The sequence below is a fragment of the Rattus rattus genome, chromosome X (assembly GCF_011064425.1).
Source record: "Rattus rattus isolate New Zealand chromosome X, Rrattus_CSIRO_v1, whole genome shotgun sequence".
NCBI classification, from domain to species: Eukaryota; Metazoa; Chordata; class Mammalia; order Rodentia; family Muridae; genus Rattus; species Rattus rattus.
In genome coordinates this window covers 108,723,032-108,742,548 of record NC_046172.1, presented here as the reverse complement: position 1 = coordinate 108,742,548, position 19,517 = coordinate 108,723,032, and the positions used below count along the sequence as shown (strand labels likewise).

At 34.9% G+C, this 19,517-nt stretch overlaps 1 protein-coding gene across 1 annotated transcript in view; it reads left to right on the top strand.

The window, feature by feature from the left end:
* Positions 1-19,517, top strand: part of LOC116888293 (THO complex subunit 2-like) — a 72,238-nt gene that overhangs the window by 32,516 nt on the left and 20,205 nt on the right. Inside the window, 8 exon segments of the mRNA XM_032889566.1 lie at positions 987-1,057; positions 2,066-2,187; positions 2,908-3,041; positions 6,711-6,877; positions 10,661-10,753; positions 12,000-12,155; positions 12,879-13,051; positions 14,202-14,397. Coding sequence (XP_032745457.1) covers positions 987-1,057; positions 2,066-2,187; positions 2,908-3,041; positions 6,711-6,877; positions 10,661-10,753; positions 12,000-12,155; positions 12,879-13,051; positions 14,202-14,397 — 1,112 coding nt within the window.

The following is a 19,517-nucleotide window of genomic DNA, read 5'->3' as shown; positions in this document are numbered from 1 at the left end:
TGTATTAAGTAATGAGACTGTCTTAAAAAGGTGGGGAAGGGGCCAGTATGGTGGCTTGCCTATTGTCCTAGTGCATGAGAATCATAGACAGGATATCTTTGGCAAGCTGGCTAGTTATATTAGTCAATTGGCAACCTTTGCTTTCAGCGAGAGCGACTCTGCCTCAGTAAAGTGGATAACAATTGAGGAAGACACTCGACATCACCCTCTGGCCTCCATACACGACAGTGTTAATAGCACACTCCTGAGTATGCATAATGCACATACATACCCACTCAAAAGTACTTGGGAGACAAAACAACCACCCACAAAAGTGGGCCTTTTTTTGCTGTTTTTGTTATGACACAGCATCTTACTATTTAGTCCAGGCTGGTCTTGAACTCATGATCCTTCTGCTTCAGCCTTCTGAGGGCCGTGATTACAATTGTGTACCACCAAGCCCAACTAATGTAGAAAAAGATTTTTCTTGTTTCCCAGTTCAACTTGACCATTATGGAATGTGTGTCTATTTTGACACCTCTGATAAGTGGTTATTTAAACTTTGTTAGAATTTTTCCTTTTTGAAAATAGTATTTTTATTTCTGAAATTTTGTTTCCTGTGATACAAACTATTTATGGATGCATGTTATAGGTTACAGGTTCAGTTATCAGTATTAAAAAATGAAAGGTTTTATGAGTATATGAAAGATATATTATTATAGTTTATAATTTTTCCAGATTCAGCAAAGTTATTTTATTTTTAACCAATTATATTTATTTTTGAGACAAGGTATTTCTATGTACCTGGTCTGACCTGGAGCCCATACTGTAGACTTTTATTGTGAGCCTTATGCCCCCTGCTCCTGGGTGCTGAGATTACTTCAGGCATGTACTACCATACCTAATGCAGAAAGAGACATTTTAAACTACGTTTTAAAGAAGATGAATCTTTTAGTAGGAGAGAGTATAGAAAAATGAAATTTGTATCTCTTTTCTTCCCATTATAGATATTGAGACAAATTGTTTAGAAGAAAAAAGCAAGAGAGACTATTTTACACAATTGGTATTAACATGTTTGGTAAGTTTTAAAATATATTTTCCTTCGTTTGCATTGAATAGGTATAATCATTGACATTATAAATGGAAGATAAATTCAATTGACTTCCTTGAGGTGAGATTTTAGATCTTTGAAATGGAATGTTTACATTCAGGTATGCAATTTCTGGCGAAATAATCATAATTTCTAAATTATGAATTTATATCTGTAAAAACCTTCAGTGATATTTATGACCCAGTCAGTTCCTAACATAGAAATCTTAGGCAACTATGAAGTAAGTAGAATTTATTGTAGGTTGTTTTTAAACAGATTTTTTGAAAATTTTATTAGGGATAAAATGACATAGGTAGTTTAAAAAAAATAAATGCAAGTTGTGCTGTGGATGTAGTTTACTTAATAAAGTGCTTGCCTAGCATACAGGAAATCCTTGGTTCTATCCCTAGTACCCTATAAACCGGGCATGGTGGCACTTGCTTGTAGTCTCAGCACTTGGGAGGTGGAGACAGGATCAGAAGTTCAAGATCATCCTTAACTACGATGAGTTCAAAGACAGCCTGGGATACACGAGACACTGTCTTTAAACAAACAGCAACAACTCTTCCCCACAATAATAGAAGTCACAGTTGTCCAGTAAGCCACTTCATGTTCATAAAGTTACAGCCAAGGAAAAATACAGTTACTAGGATGTAGAAGAATGCCCTTGTCTTTTGGCTTACTGTAGACAATGTGCAATGCGGAAGTACTATCTTAAGTGAAAATTGAGTTAAATCAGCCTCAACGTAATGAAATTTAATCTATAGTTTTACTCTAAAGCTGTGTATAACAAACATGTAATTTTAAAATAATTTTTGAAAGCTATATAATTTTCAGTATTTGGAGAGTCATTTTGTTGAATTGAAATTCTAGGCTTATAAAGAGACATGATTTTGTATTCTTCCATTGGAAAGATTATTTTGAATATATTTAAGATTGTATGTACATAGTTGGAATGCTAAGGAATAAATGGTTTTTAATATTTTTTTAATGCAGTATTTAGTTTCAGACACAGTTCTGAAGGAACGATTGGATCCAGAAACTTTGGAATCTTTAGGGCTTATCAAACAATCACAGCAGTTCAACCAAAAGTCAGTTAAAATCAAGACAAAACTCTTGTAAGTATTTGTGGCTTATATTAACAGATCAAGTAGCTGAATGTTGAATTTTCATTTTAATAGTAGCAGTTTCTTGGGGGCTTTTTTGAAGGCCATTTTTTTTGCTTGTGGGTAGCTTTTTTTTTTTTTTAAAGAACATTTAAATTATTGAGTTTTCAGTGAGCTATCCTTGTGTTAACTTTGTTCGTATTTAAGTTTGAGATAACATTCTTTTTAAGAAGGCTTATTTTAAATGATGTGTTTGTGATCCTGGGCACATGAGTGTGTGTGTGTTTTACAGGGCGGGTGGTATGTGAAAGGTGCCTTCCAGAGACCAGAGGTGGGATTCTCCTGGAGCTGGAGTTACAGGGGAAGTATATAAAATTGAGGAAATATATAAATGCTGGGAACTGAACTTGAGTTTTCTGAAAGAACAGAAAGTGCTTTTAAACTACTGAGCTACATCTCCAGACCTATATAAACCCGCTGGTTATTACTACTAAGTATTTTATAACCATGACTATATTCAGAGCATATTCAAAATGGTGGAAATATTGGTATGCTGGTATGCTCTCTTGTTAACTAATAATGCTTTTTATACTAAAAAAACACAAAAATTACAATTAATAGTATTCTCATGATTGTTTTAAATTGAAAATGATCTTCAAGGTGAAAATTACTACCATTGTTCCAGAAACTTGATAATTGGAAATTATTTTATCAATGATATTTCGATTTCAGTTATAGCAGCAAAATTCAATTTTAATAGAAGAAAATATGAAAGGGTTGTGCCAAGCTGGTTTGAACTGAGGCAAAAGATTTATCTGGAAATATTACTAATGATTTAATATTAGAAAATATCAAATCTTTAATAGGTAAAAGCCATACCTGTGTGTCCCTGCTATAGTATGTGTTATTAGATAAGCTTTATTTTATTTTTTTCTTTTTTTTTTTGGGACTGGGGACTGAACAGGGAACTTCGCTTGCTGAGCAAGCGGCTCTACCCTGAGCTAAATCCCCCAGCCCGATAAACTTTATTTTAACTTTAAGATGAAAGTATCTATAAAAAAAAAAAATACCTTCAGCTGTATAATTAATTCATGGACATGGGAAACAAAATAGAGACCCATACCTGGGATTCTATAACTTTTAATTACAGTATTTTATAAGTATTTATAAAATTTATCATGATTTTTATGAAAAATGTTTTTGTCATTGTTACCTGTATGTATAGTCTAATGTTTTCTCTAATACTTCTGTCTGTAAATTTTAACTGTATCTCAGACATTTTTATAGAGGGTAGAAAATAAATAAGAAAACTTTAATATTTGGAGAACTCTTGAAATCTGATATCTAGTCCTTTAGAATTTAATTTATAAATATAATTTATGACTTTGATAACACATTTCATCTTTATTTCTGAAAGTAGCAGATGTTAGAAAAATATAGCAGAAAAAAATGTTCTCTCTAGTTTTAAAATAGCATTTCTGTCACATTACTTTGTCTTGAGCATTTGAAGAGAGTAGCTGACATTTATACAGGAGGAATGAATAGGGCAAACCTGGCTTTTTAAGATTGGCAAGAATTCCTAGTCCTATTTAGTAGGTAGTGTTCTACGGAGGGAATATTTTGAAGTTGTGTAAAATCATACTTTTTGTGATGGAGGAATGTTATATCCTGTCTCATTGGTTACAATGTAGCTGCCTTTTACCCTCAGCTTGTGTTTTGGTTTTTGTTTTTAATCATTCTATTCAGTTCCATCTCAAATGATAACAACTTCCTGGTTACTTTATGTGGATGCCTGCACAAAACATTAGGAGAAGGGATAAGGATTCAGCCAAACTTATATTCCTTAGATAGAAACTCTGAAATAAAGAGTAGTCATTAAAATAAAGCTGTATTTTTTTCAGTCTTTCTTATTCTTTGACTTGGCTTTTGGTGACTCCAAGTGTACAAACTAAGGCTGCATTCAGTTTAAATTTACCTTTTTCTTTGAAGTCAGGTTCTGGTAGCGTATGTTTCTTATTCATTCATTCATTTATTTATTTATTTATACTTCTTTCCTACGGTGATTGAACATCAGATGAGTGCACCTCTAGCCCTGTAGGAGTCTTGTTGTCTTCTATGGCCTTGACAATGTCAGTGACCTGTTTTTAAAACTCCTCTAGTACAGATATCTTTTCTTACCAGAATAGGCTGTGCATTTTTTCCTGCAGATTTTACCCTCTTTCATCTAGCTTGTGAAGCTTGTCAGTACTGCCGTACTGCCATACTGTACTGGTTTTTTTCTTCTTTGTATTGTGTCATGTCTTTTACTTAAGATAGTGTTCCTCCCTTAAGATCTCATGTTATGGAGACCCTCCCTGCATTTGCTTTCACTTTATCTTCTTTTATGTGCATGTCTCTTTCCTGTTTTTTTCTTAAATTCCTTTCTGGGTTCTTACCTTTTCCATACCTTTGTTATTTTGGGAGCATTTTCTTAAAGGTATGCTTTTATGTAACTGGAAATTAAATACTCCTCTCTCTTCAACTTTGCTCTCCTGGAAAAGAAGTTATTATCTCTGTAGACCAACATGACACCATCTTCATTTCAGGCTTATGCTCCACATGGATAATCTATAAGTAAAAATAATTTGATTTCTTGGTCTGTATTTATTCTAACCCATCTGGCATCCTGTAAAGTGTGGTAGACTAGATAGACTCAGATAGCATCTTCTTAAATCTTTCCTGGCCACCACTTTGAGCACTCCTTATATTCCTTGGGTTAGTTTTCTTGTTAACACTTAGTGCTATATCAAGTATAGTTGATTCTTTGTTTCTGTGAGGTTGAAAATATTTGTGGAAAATCTGTTACAAGTATTTATGTTGTATTAGTTTATCTTTTGTGATATGAGGTATGTCAGATCATATATATCAATTATATGCACATCTTGTTCCATTTTATATAAGAGACTGTAGCATCTGTTGATTTTGGTATCCTTAAGGTGGTCTTGGAACAAACTTAGACACTGAGTTTTATGTCTCTACCATCAGCTCTGTGAGGACAATGTTTTTTGTTTGCTTTGTTTAGTACCCAATTTTTAAGGTTTAGTTGTTGCTAAATAAATAACTAAATGGAAAGTTAATGAATATTCTGCCCATTTCTATTGTCTGTAGTGATTTTCAGTCTCTTTTCTGACATGGAGAAATTTAGAAAGCTTCACTCCCCGACTCATTGTTTCTTTCTGGCCAGATAACCTTTTGTTCCCTCTGGTTGGTCAGGAAAGGAACTTTTCATGTACAAATTGAGGTTAAGAATTTAATTTAATATTTTTCAACATTCAAATTAATTGGGTACACTCTCAATGGAACTCCATTTAGGTCTTGTCTCATCTGACCAAAAGGCTCTAGCTTTACAGCATCCCACTTTTTATGTCATCATTGGATACGTTTCTTTATGTTTATTTCCACTGTTTTCTCCTAACGCACACACAATTTAGGTAGGTAATACTTTATACAAAACTCTCTTAACTCTGCTATCATTAGCCATTTTGAGAACCTGATACCTAGTTTGGAAGGTATGTACACTGGGTACAGTTGTATTCAGATGCATTGATCTGAAAAATTCTTACTTATCACCCTTTAAGATTCTGGCAGATAAAAGTACACGTAACTGTTTAGCCTGTGTTGTTTCTTACTGTGTAAGCTTGCACAGAAGCAGAGCTGCTAGAATCGTGTAGTGATGATTGCTGTCTAAATTGTGACAGTAAATCTGAACAACTTATTAAGTAGGGATCAAAAGTGATTAGTACACTATTAATACATAGGTCCTTTCAAGGGAATTTTATGTCAAAGTGATAGATATATATTTTAAAAAATCAAAGAAAAAATAGAGGTAGGCTCGTTTTTCTGAACTAAACTATTAATATATACCTGTCTGTATTAAAAAAATCCAAACACACTTTCAGTATGTTAAATATACACAATAAAAAATGATTGCAATAGTTTCATGTAAGTCAATGTTCAACACATTTTCTTTCTGTTTTGTTTTATTTTTGAGACAGTATCTTGCACGTCATTCAGCCCTTCCTGAAACCTTGATTCTTTTGCCTCAAGTTCTTGATCTTCTTGGTGGGGTGGAGTCTTTTTAATTGTTGTAGTTCTTATATATTCTACTTCACTAGTCTTTCGTTTGATATGCAGTTGGCAAAGTTTTCTCGTCCCTACCCCCTATTCTGTAAACTGTCTTTTCACTGTGTTGTTCATTTAATTTGCTATACAGAATCTTTTAAATTTCATGTAATTCCATCTGTCATTTCTCGGGATCATTTCCTGTGCCATTGGAGCCCTTTATAGAAAGTCCTTGTTTATGCCTAACCTGTGTTTTTCAGGGAAATTGACCTGTTCTTTTCTTTTATTGTTGTGTTCTGATCTCGTATTCCTATCACATATTTTGAAAATAAGTTATTAAAATATTTTTATCTTGCCGTATATTATCATTGTTGATGACTTTAACAGAGATGATATAATTACTTTTGAACTTATATGTAACTCTTTTGTTCTAGGATGCTTTAATCTGGATCCCAATAGAGTTTTGGATGTCATTTTAGAAGTATTTGAATGCAGGCCAGAACATGATGACTTCTTTATATCGCTATTAGAATCTTACATGAGTATGTGTGAACCACAAACACTGTGTCATATTCTTGGATTCAAATTCAAGTTTTATCAGGTAAGAATGTGTATATATGTGTGTTTGTAGATCAGTGTTATAATTTTGTATGTATAGTTTTATTTGTGTTGTATTATTTGCTAGTTTCAGCTCAAATATTTTAGCTGATAAGATAGAGAAATAAAAAGTTAATGATAGTTGTGACGAGCACTGTATTAAGAGTGTAGATGATTTGATGAGACAGTCTAGAGAAAAGCGGAATTAAATTTTGCCTCAGGAGACAGGTTCTAGTAAAACTTGAAGGAGTAGAAACGTGTTGAAAATTTCCTATGCAGAAATAAACTGCAAGACTAAAGATTGGTGGTGTGGGAATATATAACTGATTGAAGAAACAGCCGGTTGTTACTTGCCTGTTTTGTAACATGAGAAATGGAGTGATAGAAAATTGTCTCCAGATAGATTTTGCATTTTAAATTGCATAGGCCTTTGGCTACATGTTATAGTAAGGAATTGATTGTGCATATGAAGGGTATTAGAATGTTTTAGGGATGTTTTACATTCTGTTCTCTTAAATCAGTATAGTAGCTGAAGATTACCTATTTTTCTGGTTAATTCTCTTTCCATCTGTCATATTATTGCCACTGTTATTTTGTAAAAGATTTGATGGAGGTACCTAACTACCGAAAAGTCATTTCTGGTCGTATTAAGCTTTTATTAAAACATTAGCCACAGCTGCTACTCATTTTCCTACTAGAAGCTTAAGAGTCCATTCATAATAGAGGAAAATAGGTCAAAGCATTTTAGCAGGTTTTAAAGGCACCAAGAAACCAATGACAGAAATGGAAAGGTAGAGAAAATTTAACTTGGCCCATGATTAATCATATCATATCACAGTGAAGATTGATGACATTCTGAGTAACAAGTTAATTGTTAGTTTTAGATTAAAAGTTCTTTTGCATGAACATACTGTTAGTGGTATAACCGGTTTGTATCTGGGAGTGTTTAACAATATTTGAACAATACTTTTGTATGTTTTACAATATATGTTTAATATATATATTTGGACTTTTTAAAAAAGATTTATTCATTTATTATATATAAGTACACTGTAGCTGTCTTCAGATACACTAGAAGAGGGCATCGGATCTCTCTACAGATGGTTGTGAGCCACCATGTGGTTGCTGGGAATTGAACTCAGGACCTCTGGAAGAGCAGCTGGTGCTCTTAACCACTGAGCCATCTCTCCAGCCCCATTTTTGGACTTTTTAAAAGTATATGAAATACTTAAATGTTAGAAACAACTTGTTCTTGTAAGAAATACTCTATACTGCTCTGTGTGACAATATTTCTTTTTTGTTCTTGCCAGAGCTATTAAGTTATTGTGAGAGTGTAGTCTTATAGCTGCTGAAGGAAAGAGAATTGTTAGAGATTTGAAATAATTTGTGGTCATGTGAGAGAAAGTAAGGAAAGCTGTGTAAACCAAGTCTTGTTTAGGAGATGTAATCGTGGGTGTAGGCTCTTAGGAATGTGTAGGCAGCATGTATATTGGTCTCTTCCTAGTGCTCCTGTTCTCTCCAACCACTACCTGAAAATGCTAATGCCGTCTTTTTACAACTCACATATTGACAAAAGCACTTAAAGGGGAGGGACATGAATGTGTGGGTACAAGACTGTTCTATTCTCTTAGAGCGAAGCTGTTAATTAAATCAAAGTAACTTTTTCCTAAGTATAAAACGTTAATTGTAATGCCCAAAGTACTCACTAAGAAACAGAAAAGGACAAGAAAGAAATACAGACAAAAGAAGCTAGTGATGTAGGGGATGAGGAGCAAAAATGCCCACAAAGCTTATCCTTATTATTAATTCTTTTACATGTAAAATTAATCTCTCTAATTAAAAGTCAGGTTTTGGCAGAGTGCACTCAAAACAAAACAAACAAATAAAAAAAAAACACGATCCAGTATTATTCTAGGTAAAAGAAAACTATATTCAAAGGTACAAATAATTTGAAAATAGCAATATAGAAGCAGATATTATATTTGCATGTGGGAGAAAGCTGTGGTTCCCATATCAATATCAGATAGGGTAGAATTCAGGTCAGAAATTGTTATGAAATGATGATTGATGGCCTGTAAGACTGATGGTCTGTGTAGTATTTTTATATATTTTATAATAGTTATAAACACAAATGAGCTAAGCACCATAGCCTCTAAATTTATGAAGCAGGGGGAATAGTTTTTGTTTGATCCAAGAGTATAAAACTTCTCGAGATGAATTCTTTAGAATAGGATTAACTGTTTAGAATAGGATAAACTGTTTAGAATAGGATTAAGACTACAGTGCAGCTGGTCATAACATATTCTATTTAAGAATCTCAGAAGAGATTAGAAGTTAAATATGCTTTTGTAAATTTGCTCTTTAACCAGCTATTGTCAATAGACTAGACTGATATGAAATTTATCCTGCAATAGTTATTTACCTTTTGTGTACCCTGTTCTTATCAATGATCAAATTAACTAGACATGCTGGAAATGATGGGCTTCTCCTGAAATCCAAGTATTTGGATTTCAAATACTCTTACTGGGGCTACACATTGAGGCCTCATCTCAAAATATAACAGAACATTAAGTGAATTGGGTCTAATAGACCCATGTGGAAAACTCTACCCAACAATACTAACATATTCTTCTTAATGCACCTGGAACATTCTCCAACACAGGTCATATATTTAGAATTTAGGCCAAAGAACATCTTGAATTACAAAATATCTTGTGATTACATGGGGTGGTATTTGATTATAGCTATAGTGATGGACAATGATCTAAAATTTCTTGACATCGGTTATCTAAATTGAGTTTATGAGACTAGTGAATGTGGTTTTAATACATTCAAGTCATGTACCTCAGGACAGATCATCAATAATTTCCGTAAGCTTTGTGAGTTTGTTTTGATACCAAACTTGGACCATTATTTGTTTTTATTAAAAATATTTTAATATAAAATAACCATATATGTGCACATGTTTAGAATCAAGAAACTATTGTTAAATCGAAGACTTATCTATTATAAAAAATACAACAAAACAGTATCTTCTTTAAATGACACAAATTAGTTTAGTTATGGTCATATTATGCATCCCAAGTGTGGCTGCCTGTACTTAAGTTGTTTTATTTCAGTGTTATTACAGTTGTGGGGAAGGAAACTTAGTATGTTGTCATTGTTTACCTTTTATTTACATTTGGCTTGTTATTGCTAGTTAATCTATTAACAATAGATGTTTAAAGATTAGTTTCAGTATGTTTTTCTAGACACATAGACCCTCATAGTTTATCTGGAATTAACTTTGCCATTTTGTGTTTTAAATGCTGATTTATCTTAACTGTTTTGAAGAGGAAGTCTGGGTGTAAGTTGGCATAAAATTCAAGACATAAAAGTATAGAGTATGTACTTCCAAATTTGTCAATGTTGTCTATAGTGTTGCTTGGCCACTGATAACTAATTGAAAAGCAAGTATAAAAAAGTACAGTAAAACAACCGCAATAACAACTCTGAAAACAAATGCAAATGATGTTATACAGTTTAAATCTCACATTCTTTTCAAGTCTCAGCTTTTACTTGAATATTGTTAGGCATTGTAATAGATGCTTAATCCCAAAACTTTTCTTATACACATCTGAAGATGTTTTGGGATGCTGGCAAAAGTCTTTGCCCTACTGTTCAGATGTTTGCTTTTATAATGAAGAAATATTAAAGTGTGTTGCTTAATTTTTATTGATGATTGGTAGATAAGAATAGGTAAGATTTTAATTTTACTCTATATCTTAAGGAATTATTGTTCTTTTAGGAACCAAGTGGTGAGACGCCCTCGTCTTTGTACAGAGTTGCAGCAGTCCTTCTGCAATTTAATCTCATTGATCTAGATGATCTTTATGTACATGTAAGTCAAGTGTTTTGTTAAAAGTATTTCTTATGCATCCCAGGGGTGAGGAAGAGGGCTAGGCAATTATATAGCACTTCAGTGTTGGCTCTAGACTTCCAGGTTTTGTTTTTTGAAACCATTTTTGCTTTCTCTAAATTAAAAATATAGTGGATTTTCTTCTTTGATCAGCAATGGAAGGTAAAGTCCTCTTACTTACCCTTATAGGTTTCAAGATTAGATATATAGCTCTTTTTAATCATCACCAGTGCTTAGCTCACGGGGAGAAAGGTCAAGTGCTAAACAATGTCGTTTTTAGGGTTTTTTATTTTATATATATGTACAAATTGGGGATTGTCTAGAAACTGATAGGTACCTATTGCTGTACAGCATTTGAAGATTTCACCTCTAATGGTTACTGCTTGTTTATAGTAGCCTTGGCTATGGAAATAGATGATGCATATTACAGGGGTTGTAACATTCCTATTGTAGCTCACTGTAGTGCCTAAGAACTGAAAATAATTTTGACTGTGTTTTTTTTTGTGTTAGGTTTATTAAATCCCCAACCCCTAATATGAAATACTTAAAGTAATAATCCTCCACATGTACAAGGTAGCTAGATTTGAGATAATCAACCCTCAATGATGGAGTTGACTTTCTTTTTCATATTGATCTAGACACAAGTTTGTGACTTATGAGAATTGTGAAATTATTAATAGTTCTTGTAATTGAAGTTAGAACATTCAAATTACCCTTCTGAATATATATATATATATATATATATATATATGTATGTATGTATGTATGTATGTATGTATGTGTAGTACTTTGTTTAGTGTGATGCTTGGCTTTTAAAGGTGAAGTATGTCCTTTTTATTTTGTATTGGAGTCAAACACCAGGCCCAGTCTGCTGGGAAAACTGCTGTACTGCAGAGCAGCCCTGCTCCTGGTATTCTCAATGGAATAGGTATAGATTTTAGGTATATTTATAAATTCAGTGGGAAACAACGCTGTAGTGTGAATTTAGAACTTTTAAAATACCAAAGATACAAAATATTTGTTGCTATGTAACTTTAACATGTATGTAAAACTCAGGTACTGATCTTTTAAAATTATTAGACAATAGGTCAAACTTACTTGGAAAGAATTCATAGCTGTGAATAAGCTAGGCTTCTTCTTTATAGCTGTACTAATTGAACAATAGTCTGCTTTTTATATGTGCAATCTGCTTGTAATAACTTGTGAAAATTTAATGATTTATTTTTAGCTCCTCCCAGCTGATAATTGTATTATGGATGAATACAAACGAGAAATTGTGGAAGCTAAGCAAATTGTAAGAAAACTCACAATGGTTGTACTGTCTTCTGAAAAACTTGATGAACGAGACAAAGAAAAGGATAAAGATGACGAGAAAGTAGAGAAGGTACATCACTTAGACCAGGAAAACTTATATTGTTTACAATCATTATTTCATTTCTCATGCTTAATCACCTTATGGAGTATATATTTTTCTTTATTATATACACTGTGTCTTCAGACACAACAGAGAGGGTGCCAGATCCCATTACAGATGGTTGTGAGCCACCATGTGGTTGCTGGGAATTGAACTCAGGACCTCTGGAAGAGCAGTCAGTGTTTTTAACCGCTGAGCCATCTCTCCAGCCCTGGAGTATATTTTCTAAATTTTGATTATGTAAAATTTGAATTGGGTAATACTCATTTTGACTTTAATATGAATGGTACATTCACAAAGAAAACTGCTCTTTTTTTCTTCTAAATTTCAAAATAAAAGAAAAAATCACAAAATAGTGATTTTACTTTTCTGTGTATATGATACACTTTAAATCCTAAAGGGATTCTCAAAGATGGTAATATCTCTTACATGCTATTGCATTAAGTCCAACTTAATTTCAAATTTATAAATTGTAACGCGTATATGTGTTCTAAATGGGAAAATAAAGCAACAACAACAGCAAAACAAGAAAAAATGTCCAAAAGATTATATTTTTTCAATTCATTGAAAGTTCAATTACTGTGATGTTTCCCAGGAATTGTAACTTTTTGATGTACATTTTGATATTTAGCTCAAGTTTTAAAGAGAAATATCTGTATTCCAAATATCATTGTTATGTTTATTCATTTTTAGCCACCTGACAACCAAAAACTTGGTTTGTTGGAAGCTTTGTTAAAGATTGGTGATTGGCAGCATGCACAGAACATCATGGATCAGATGCCTCCGTACTATGCAGCTTCACATAAACTAATAGCTCTTGCTATTTGCAAGCTCATTCACATAACTGTCGAGCCTCTCTACCGAAGGTTTGTTACTCTGTACTAAGCATTAAGATACAGATAGTTTCAGATTACTAAAATGATCTGTGTAGTACTATCTTTTCTCTTTAAATCTAGCATCTGTTTCAATATTTCCTCAAAACATAAGAACTATTCACAGTGTATGTCAGCTATGTGTGCATGACTTCTCTCCTGATTTCCCAGTGTCCTAGAATGTGTGCTGCAATGGAATATGAAAACTCCAGGTTATGTTTCCCGAGCCTGTGTGCATTATTGAGAGTGAAAATAACTTTTTTTTCTGATTTTGCCTTTTCTTCTTGGGAAGCAGAAAGTTTCCCTTTTTGTAATTAGTCTTAGGGAAACATTTCTCTATTTTGGTGTTAATTGTTCTGACTGAAGACAGACGTGAAGACATTGTGACAGGCTTTCTTTTGGGAAATTACTAGTATAATTCCTGAAATTGTCTTGAATGTGTCAACTAGTCCTGTAGACATCAGCCTATTTGTAGGGAGCTTAGGAGCCGTATTGGCAGCAGCTCTGGCTTCAGCCTCATAGATTAGAGCCTGTTTCAAAAGCCACAACCTTGACTACTGTGTAGCTGCTGCTTTCATTGCGACCTGGGATGTAGACAGTGCAGATTTCTCAGAGATTGAGCCCTGAGACTTAAATTAGGACTCCTGCTCTGCATGGGGAAACTCTGGGCATACTGTCTTATGACAACTTGAATTGGACAGTTAGCTTACCTATCACTACTTCCTCATATCAGTGTAGGTAAATAGTAGATCCCACATTGAGACATGTTTGATTTCACCTTGTCATATATCTAATGTCCATGCCTTATTCTCCATTCCTATAACCACAGTCTCTGCTGGCCAAGCTTAACTTAAACTCGTGTTAAATGTTACTTGAGAGCTACACCAAGAGCTCTTCCTTTATTTAAGTTCCTATTTTGAACCATTGTCTTTCTGAGATTTGCTTTACCATGCTTACTGAATTTATTTTTACGTTTTGCCAGCTGGGACTTATTTACTGTAATAAAGTGAGTGATGACTAGAATAGTTAAAGCAAATATGAACAAGAAAATTATTGTTTTATATTGGAGTATATATATATATATATATATATATATATATATTGTGCACAGATTTCTAAATCTTGCTTTTTTTTTTTTTAATAGATTTGGTGTTCCTAAAGGTGCTAAAGGCTCACCCGTTATTGCTTTGCAAAATAAGAGAGCACCGAAGCAAGTAGAGAGCTTTGAAGATTTGAGGAGGGATGTATTCAATATGTTCTGTTACCTTGGTCCTCACCTCTCACATGATCCCATTTTATTTGCAAAAGTCGTGCGCATAGGCAAGTCATTTATGAAGGAGGTCAGTAAGTTTTCTTCCTAGTAGAAAATTAAAATTTGAAATAAAATGTGAATATATTTGTTTTCATGAGTATTTCTAGAAGCAAACAAACAAACAAACATGAGTTAAGGAAAATTGTTTTTCCTTTAACAATTTGTGGAACGCCCAAAGCGTCCCATTGGTGATTATGTGTACATGTTTTAAAACCCCAGATCTAGGCACATGATTCAAGTATCTCCCTTAGGAAAACCTTTGGTTGATTTCCATTATAACTTGCACCCTGCTCCTCCTTACCTGTCTTCTTTCATGTAATTTTGAGTCATTACTATTAATTGTTTGGAGGCTTTTCAACCTCAAACTGCTCAGGGCCTATTACTGTATTTTTTTCTTTGGGTGGATAAGGATTGAGTTCGGGGCTTTGTATGGTTTAAGTATGTGCTCTGCTGTGGAGCTATGTCCCTAGCTCATTTGCCTTTTTAACTAAATTTTTTATTGAAATTAATTATATGAAAGAAAAATATATAAATTGTGAATATACAGTTCAGTGACCTTTTTAAAACTAAACACCCATGTGTCTACCACCTAAATCAAGAAATTGAATGATACCAGCAATGCCACTACCTCATTTGTAAACACACAAAAAATTCTGTGGCGTAGAATGCTCATCTGATGTAACATCTCTAGCCTGAGATGCTTAGTTCTCAACTTCTGATAAATCTATGTATGTATGTATGTATGTATGTATGTATGTATGTATGTATGTATGTATGTATGTATGTAATCTATCTATCTGTCGATTCCTTTTGGGTATGTGCCTAAGGGTGGTATAGCTGGATCTTGAGGTAGGTAGATGCCCTTCTTCCTGTTGTTCCCCTGCCCCTTGTCCTTTACTTCCTTTCTGAGAAGCAAACTTTTTATGACATTTACTTTGTGTTTCTGTGTGTATATGCATGTATGCCACAGCACTGTGTGGAGGTCAAAGGAAAACGTGTGGGAATTCGTTCTCTCCTTCCACTGGTTCCATTCACTAAAACCAGCTTTGATGATAAGCATCTCTACCTAATAAGCCATTTCATCAGCCCAATAATATTTTAAGAACAACTAAACTTTTCATTATAGTTATTTCCTAGTAGATATTTATTTTCAAATAGATGCTTGTTATTGAAAGCATTTGTCGTACCCCCCAGAGTATTTTTTCTGTTGTAATAATTTTATACAAACCACAGAGTTAGAGACCAAGTTCTGTTTTCTGTTTTTATAATTTTGAAATTTTATTTTTATTTTATACTTTTGGGTGTTTTGCTTGCATACATGTCTATGCATCATCTGCATTCAGTTCTCACACAAGCCAGAAGAAGGCATTGGATTTCTCACTACCAGAATTAAAGATGTTTGTGAGGTACCATGTGTATTTGAACCCAAGTCCTCTGTAAGAGTAGCCAGTACTCTTAAACACTGACTCATTTCTCCCAAATTTTTTGTTTGTGTGTGCCTCTTCTTTCTCTTCTTCTCTTTTCTCTTCTTTTCTCTTCTCTTCTCTTCTCTTCTCTCTCTCTCTCTCTCTCTCCCCCTCTCTCTCTCTCTCCCTCCGTCCCTCCCTCTCCCCCCCCTCCTTCCCTCCCTCCCTCCTGCCTCCCTCCGACCCCCCTCTGTCAGGCAGCATTTCACTGTATATGGCTGGCTGTCCTGGAGCTTATAGACCAGACTGGCCTTGAACTCACGGAGATGTGAATCTCTTGCCTCACAAATGGTCACTACACATGACAGAGACCAAATTTAATATAAAACAGTCCTGCTTTTCAATGAGCCTGATCAGGGAGAACTACTGAGATGTTTATCTTTGCATTGTCATTTATATTAATTGGTTGGAAGCTTACCTCATTTTTTTCATGTGACAGTGTTTAGCTATTTAGGGAATGGATTACAAATCAGACTTTATGTAACGTTTTTGTGGAGCATAAAGGTTATTGAGAGGAATTGGGTAGGGGGCATCAGTCCTTCTTGGCCACAGCCTTCTTCATAGCTGACAGCAAGTTGCTCAGCTCTTCCTCCTTTCTCTTGGTGTAGCTCACTCTTTTCTTGATGAACTTGAGGAAGTATTTGTCCTTGAACACCTTGAGCCACTTTTGTAAGGTGTGAATCTGTATACTTCCTGGATTATGTCCCACATGAACTTGGTATGCTTGGTGAGGTGCCAGCAGTGTTGGCTGTGCCTTGATTTGCTGATGTTCTTCAGTATGCTGTGACCCTTGTTGAAGCCCTAGGCAATGGGGTTGTGCAGGGGACAGTGAGGAGGGTGGGTGGGAGGGGACTATGGCTTCTGTTCTCTGATGGCAGGCCGGACAGGAAACTTATGTATCAGTTTTAACATTAGTATGGGTCCTAGGTTCAGATACTAAGTACCAATAGGCAAATGGCAACTCTATATAGATGGTGTGTGACTTTTTTTTAGGGGACTTGTTTTACTAAGATGTGATGTCAGGTACATGGTCAATTATATCCTTCCTAAAAGTACATTTCCATATAAGAAGAAGGTAGATAAGGTGTTTTTTTTTTTTTTTTTTTGGTAGATAAGTTTTTCAAACCTTGCTCCATCTTCCAATAATTAAATTTTAGATGTGTGTGGATCTCTTTCTGTGTGTGTGTACACCACATGTATTCAGGTACCCGAGAAGCCAGAGATGACATCTGATTCCCTGGAACTGGAGTTACAGTGAATTGTGAGTCACTGTGTAGATGTTGGAAATTGAACCTCTGAACGCTGAGCCATTGTGCCAGCCCTCAAGTTGTTTTGGAACAACAATCCTTGAAGTTAATTTCAAGAAAGAAAAATTCCAAATGTAAAGAACTGAAATAACATTTGAAAATATTTGTGATACTGCTGACCTATTTTTTTTAAAGTTCAGGACATAGCAAATGCTGTCATATACTATTTTGTTCCATCAAGTAGTTAGCATGATGTCTGATTTCTCACTGCTTATTCCTGGGATCATGTGCTATACACACATGCAAGGTGGGAATTGCCAGGGAACTAATACCATACTCCATTTCCTCAGCTTTTTAAAAAATATATTTATGTATTTTGGATATGGAGCTCTCTGATCTGTTGTAGGATTGGTAAAGATCTTTCCCAATCTGTTGGTTGCCGCTTTTGTCTTGGACCACAGTGTCCTTTGCCTTACAGAAGCTTTGCAGTTTTATGAGATCCCATTTGTTTATTCTTGATCTTAGAGCATAAGCCATTGGTGTTTTGTTCAGGAAATTTTTTCCAGTGCCCATGTGTTCCAGATGCTTCCCTAGTTTTTTCTTCTATTAGTTTTGAGGTGTCTGGTTTGATGTGGAGGTCCTTGATCCACTTGGACTTAAGCTTTGTACAGGGTGATAAGCATGGATCGATCTGCATTCTTCTACATGTTGACCTCCAGTTGAACCAGCACCATTTGCTGAAAATGCTATCTTTTTCCATTGATGGATTTGGCCCTTTGTCAAAAAAATCAAGTGCCCATAGGTGTGTGGGTTCATTTCTGGTCTTCAGTTCTGTTCCATTGGTCTATCTGTCTGTCTCTGTACCAATACCATGCAGTTTTTATCACTATTGCTCTGTAATACTGCTTGAGTTCAGGGATAGTGATTCCTCTGAAGTCCTTTTTTATTGTTGAGGATAGTTTTAGCTATCCTGGGTTTTTGTTATTCCAGATGAATTTGCAAATTGTTCTGTCTAACTCTTTGAAGAATTGGATTGGTATTTTGATTGGGATTACATTGAATCTGTAGATCGCTTTTGGTAAAATGGCCATTTTTACTATATTAATCCTGCCAATCCATGAGCATGGGAGATCTTTCCATCTTCTGAGGTCTTCTTCAATTTCTTTCTTCAGAGTGTTGAAGTTCTTATTGTACAGATCTTTTACTTGCTTGGTTAAAGTCACAACCGAGGTATTTTATATTATTTGGGACTATTATGAAGGGTGTCATTTCCCTAATTTCTTTCTTGGCTTGTTTCTCTTTTGTGTAGAGGAAGGCTACTGATTTATTTGAGTTAATTTTATACCCAACCACTTTGCTGAAGGTGAAGTTAGACTGCAGGGAGACAAATAACCCTATTAAAAAATGGGGTTCAGAGCTAAACAAAGAATTCACAGCTGAGGAATGCCGTATTGCTGAGAAGCACCTAAAGAATGTTCAATATATTTAGTCATAAGGGAAATGCAAATCAAAACAACCCTGAGATTCCACCTCACACCAGTGAGAATGGCTAAAATCAAAACCTCAGGCGACAGCAGATGCTGGCGAGGATGTGGAGAAAGAAGAACACTCCTCCATTGTTGGTGGGATTGCAGACTGGTACAACCACTCTGGAAATCAGTCTGGAGGTTCCTCAGAAAATTGCACACTGCACTACCTGAGGACCCAGCTATACCTCTCTTGGGCATATATCCAAAAAATGCTCCAACATATAACAAAGAAACATGCTCCACTATGTTCATAGCAGTCTTATTTATAGTAGCCAGAAGCTGGAAAGAACCCAGATGTCCTTCAACAGAGGAATGGATATAGAAAATGTGGTACATCTACACAATGGAATATTACTCAGCTATCAAAAGCAATGACTTTATGAAATTCATAGGCAAATGGAGGGAACTGGAAAATATCATCCTGAGTGAGGTAACCCAATCACAGAAAAACACACATGGTATGCACTCATTGATAAGTGGCTATTAGCCCAAATGCTTGAATGCCGTAGATGCACAGAACACATGAAACTAAAGAAGGATGACCAAAATGCAAATGCTTCACTCCTTCTTTAAAAGGGGAACAAGAATACCCTTGGCAGGGTATAGGGAAGCAAAGTTTAGAACAGAGGCAGAAGGAACATCCATTCAGAGCCTGCTCCACATGTGGCCCATACATATACAGCCACCAAACTACTTCTTTGCTACATCCATCATGAAGCAAAGAAGTGCAGGCAGATAGGAACCGGATGTAGCTCTCTCCTGAGAGACACAGCAACAATACAGCAAATCCATAGGCGAATGCCAGCAGCAAACCACTGAACTGAGAATAGGAATCAGAGAAAGGACTGGAAGAGCTTGAAGGGGCTTGAGACCCCATATGTACAACAATGCCAAGCAACCAGAGCT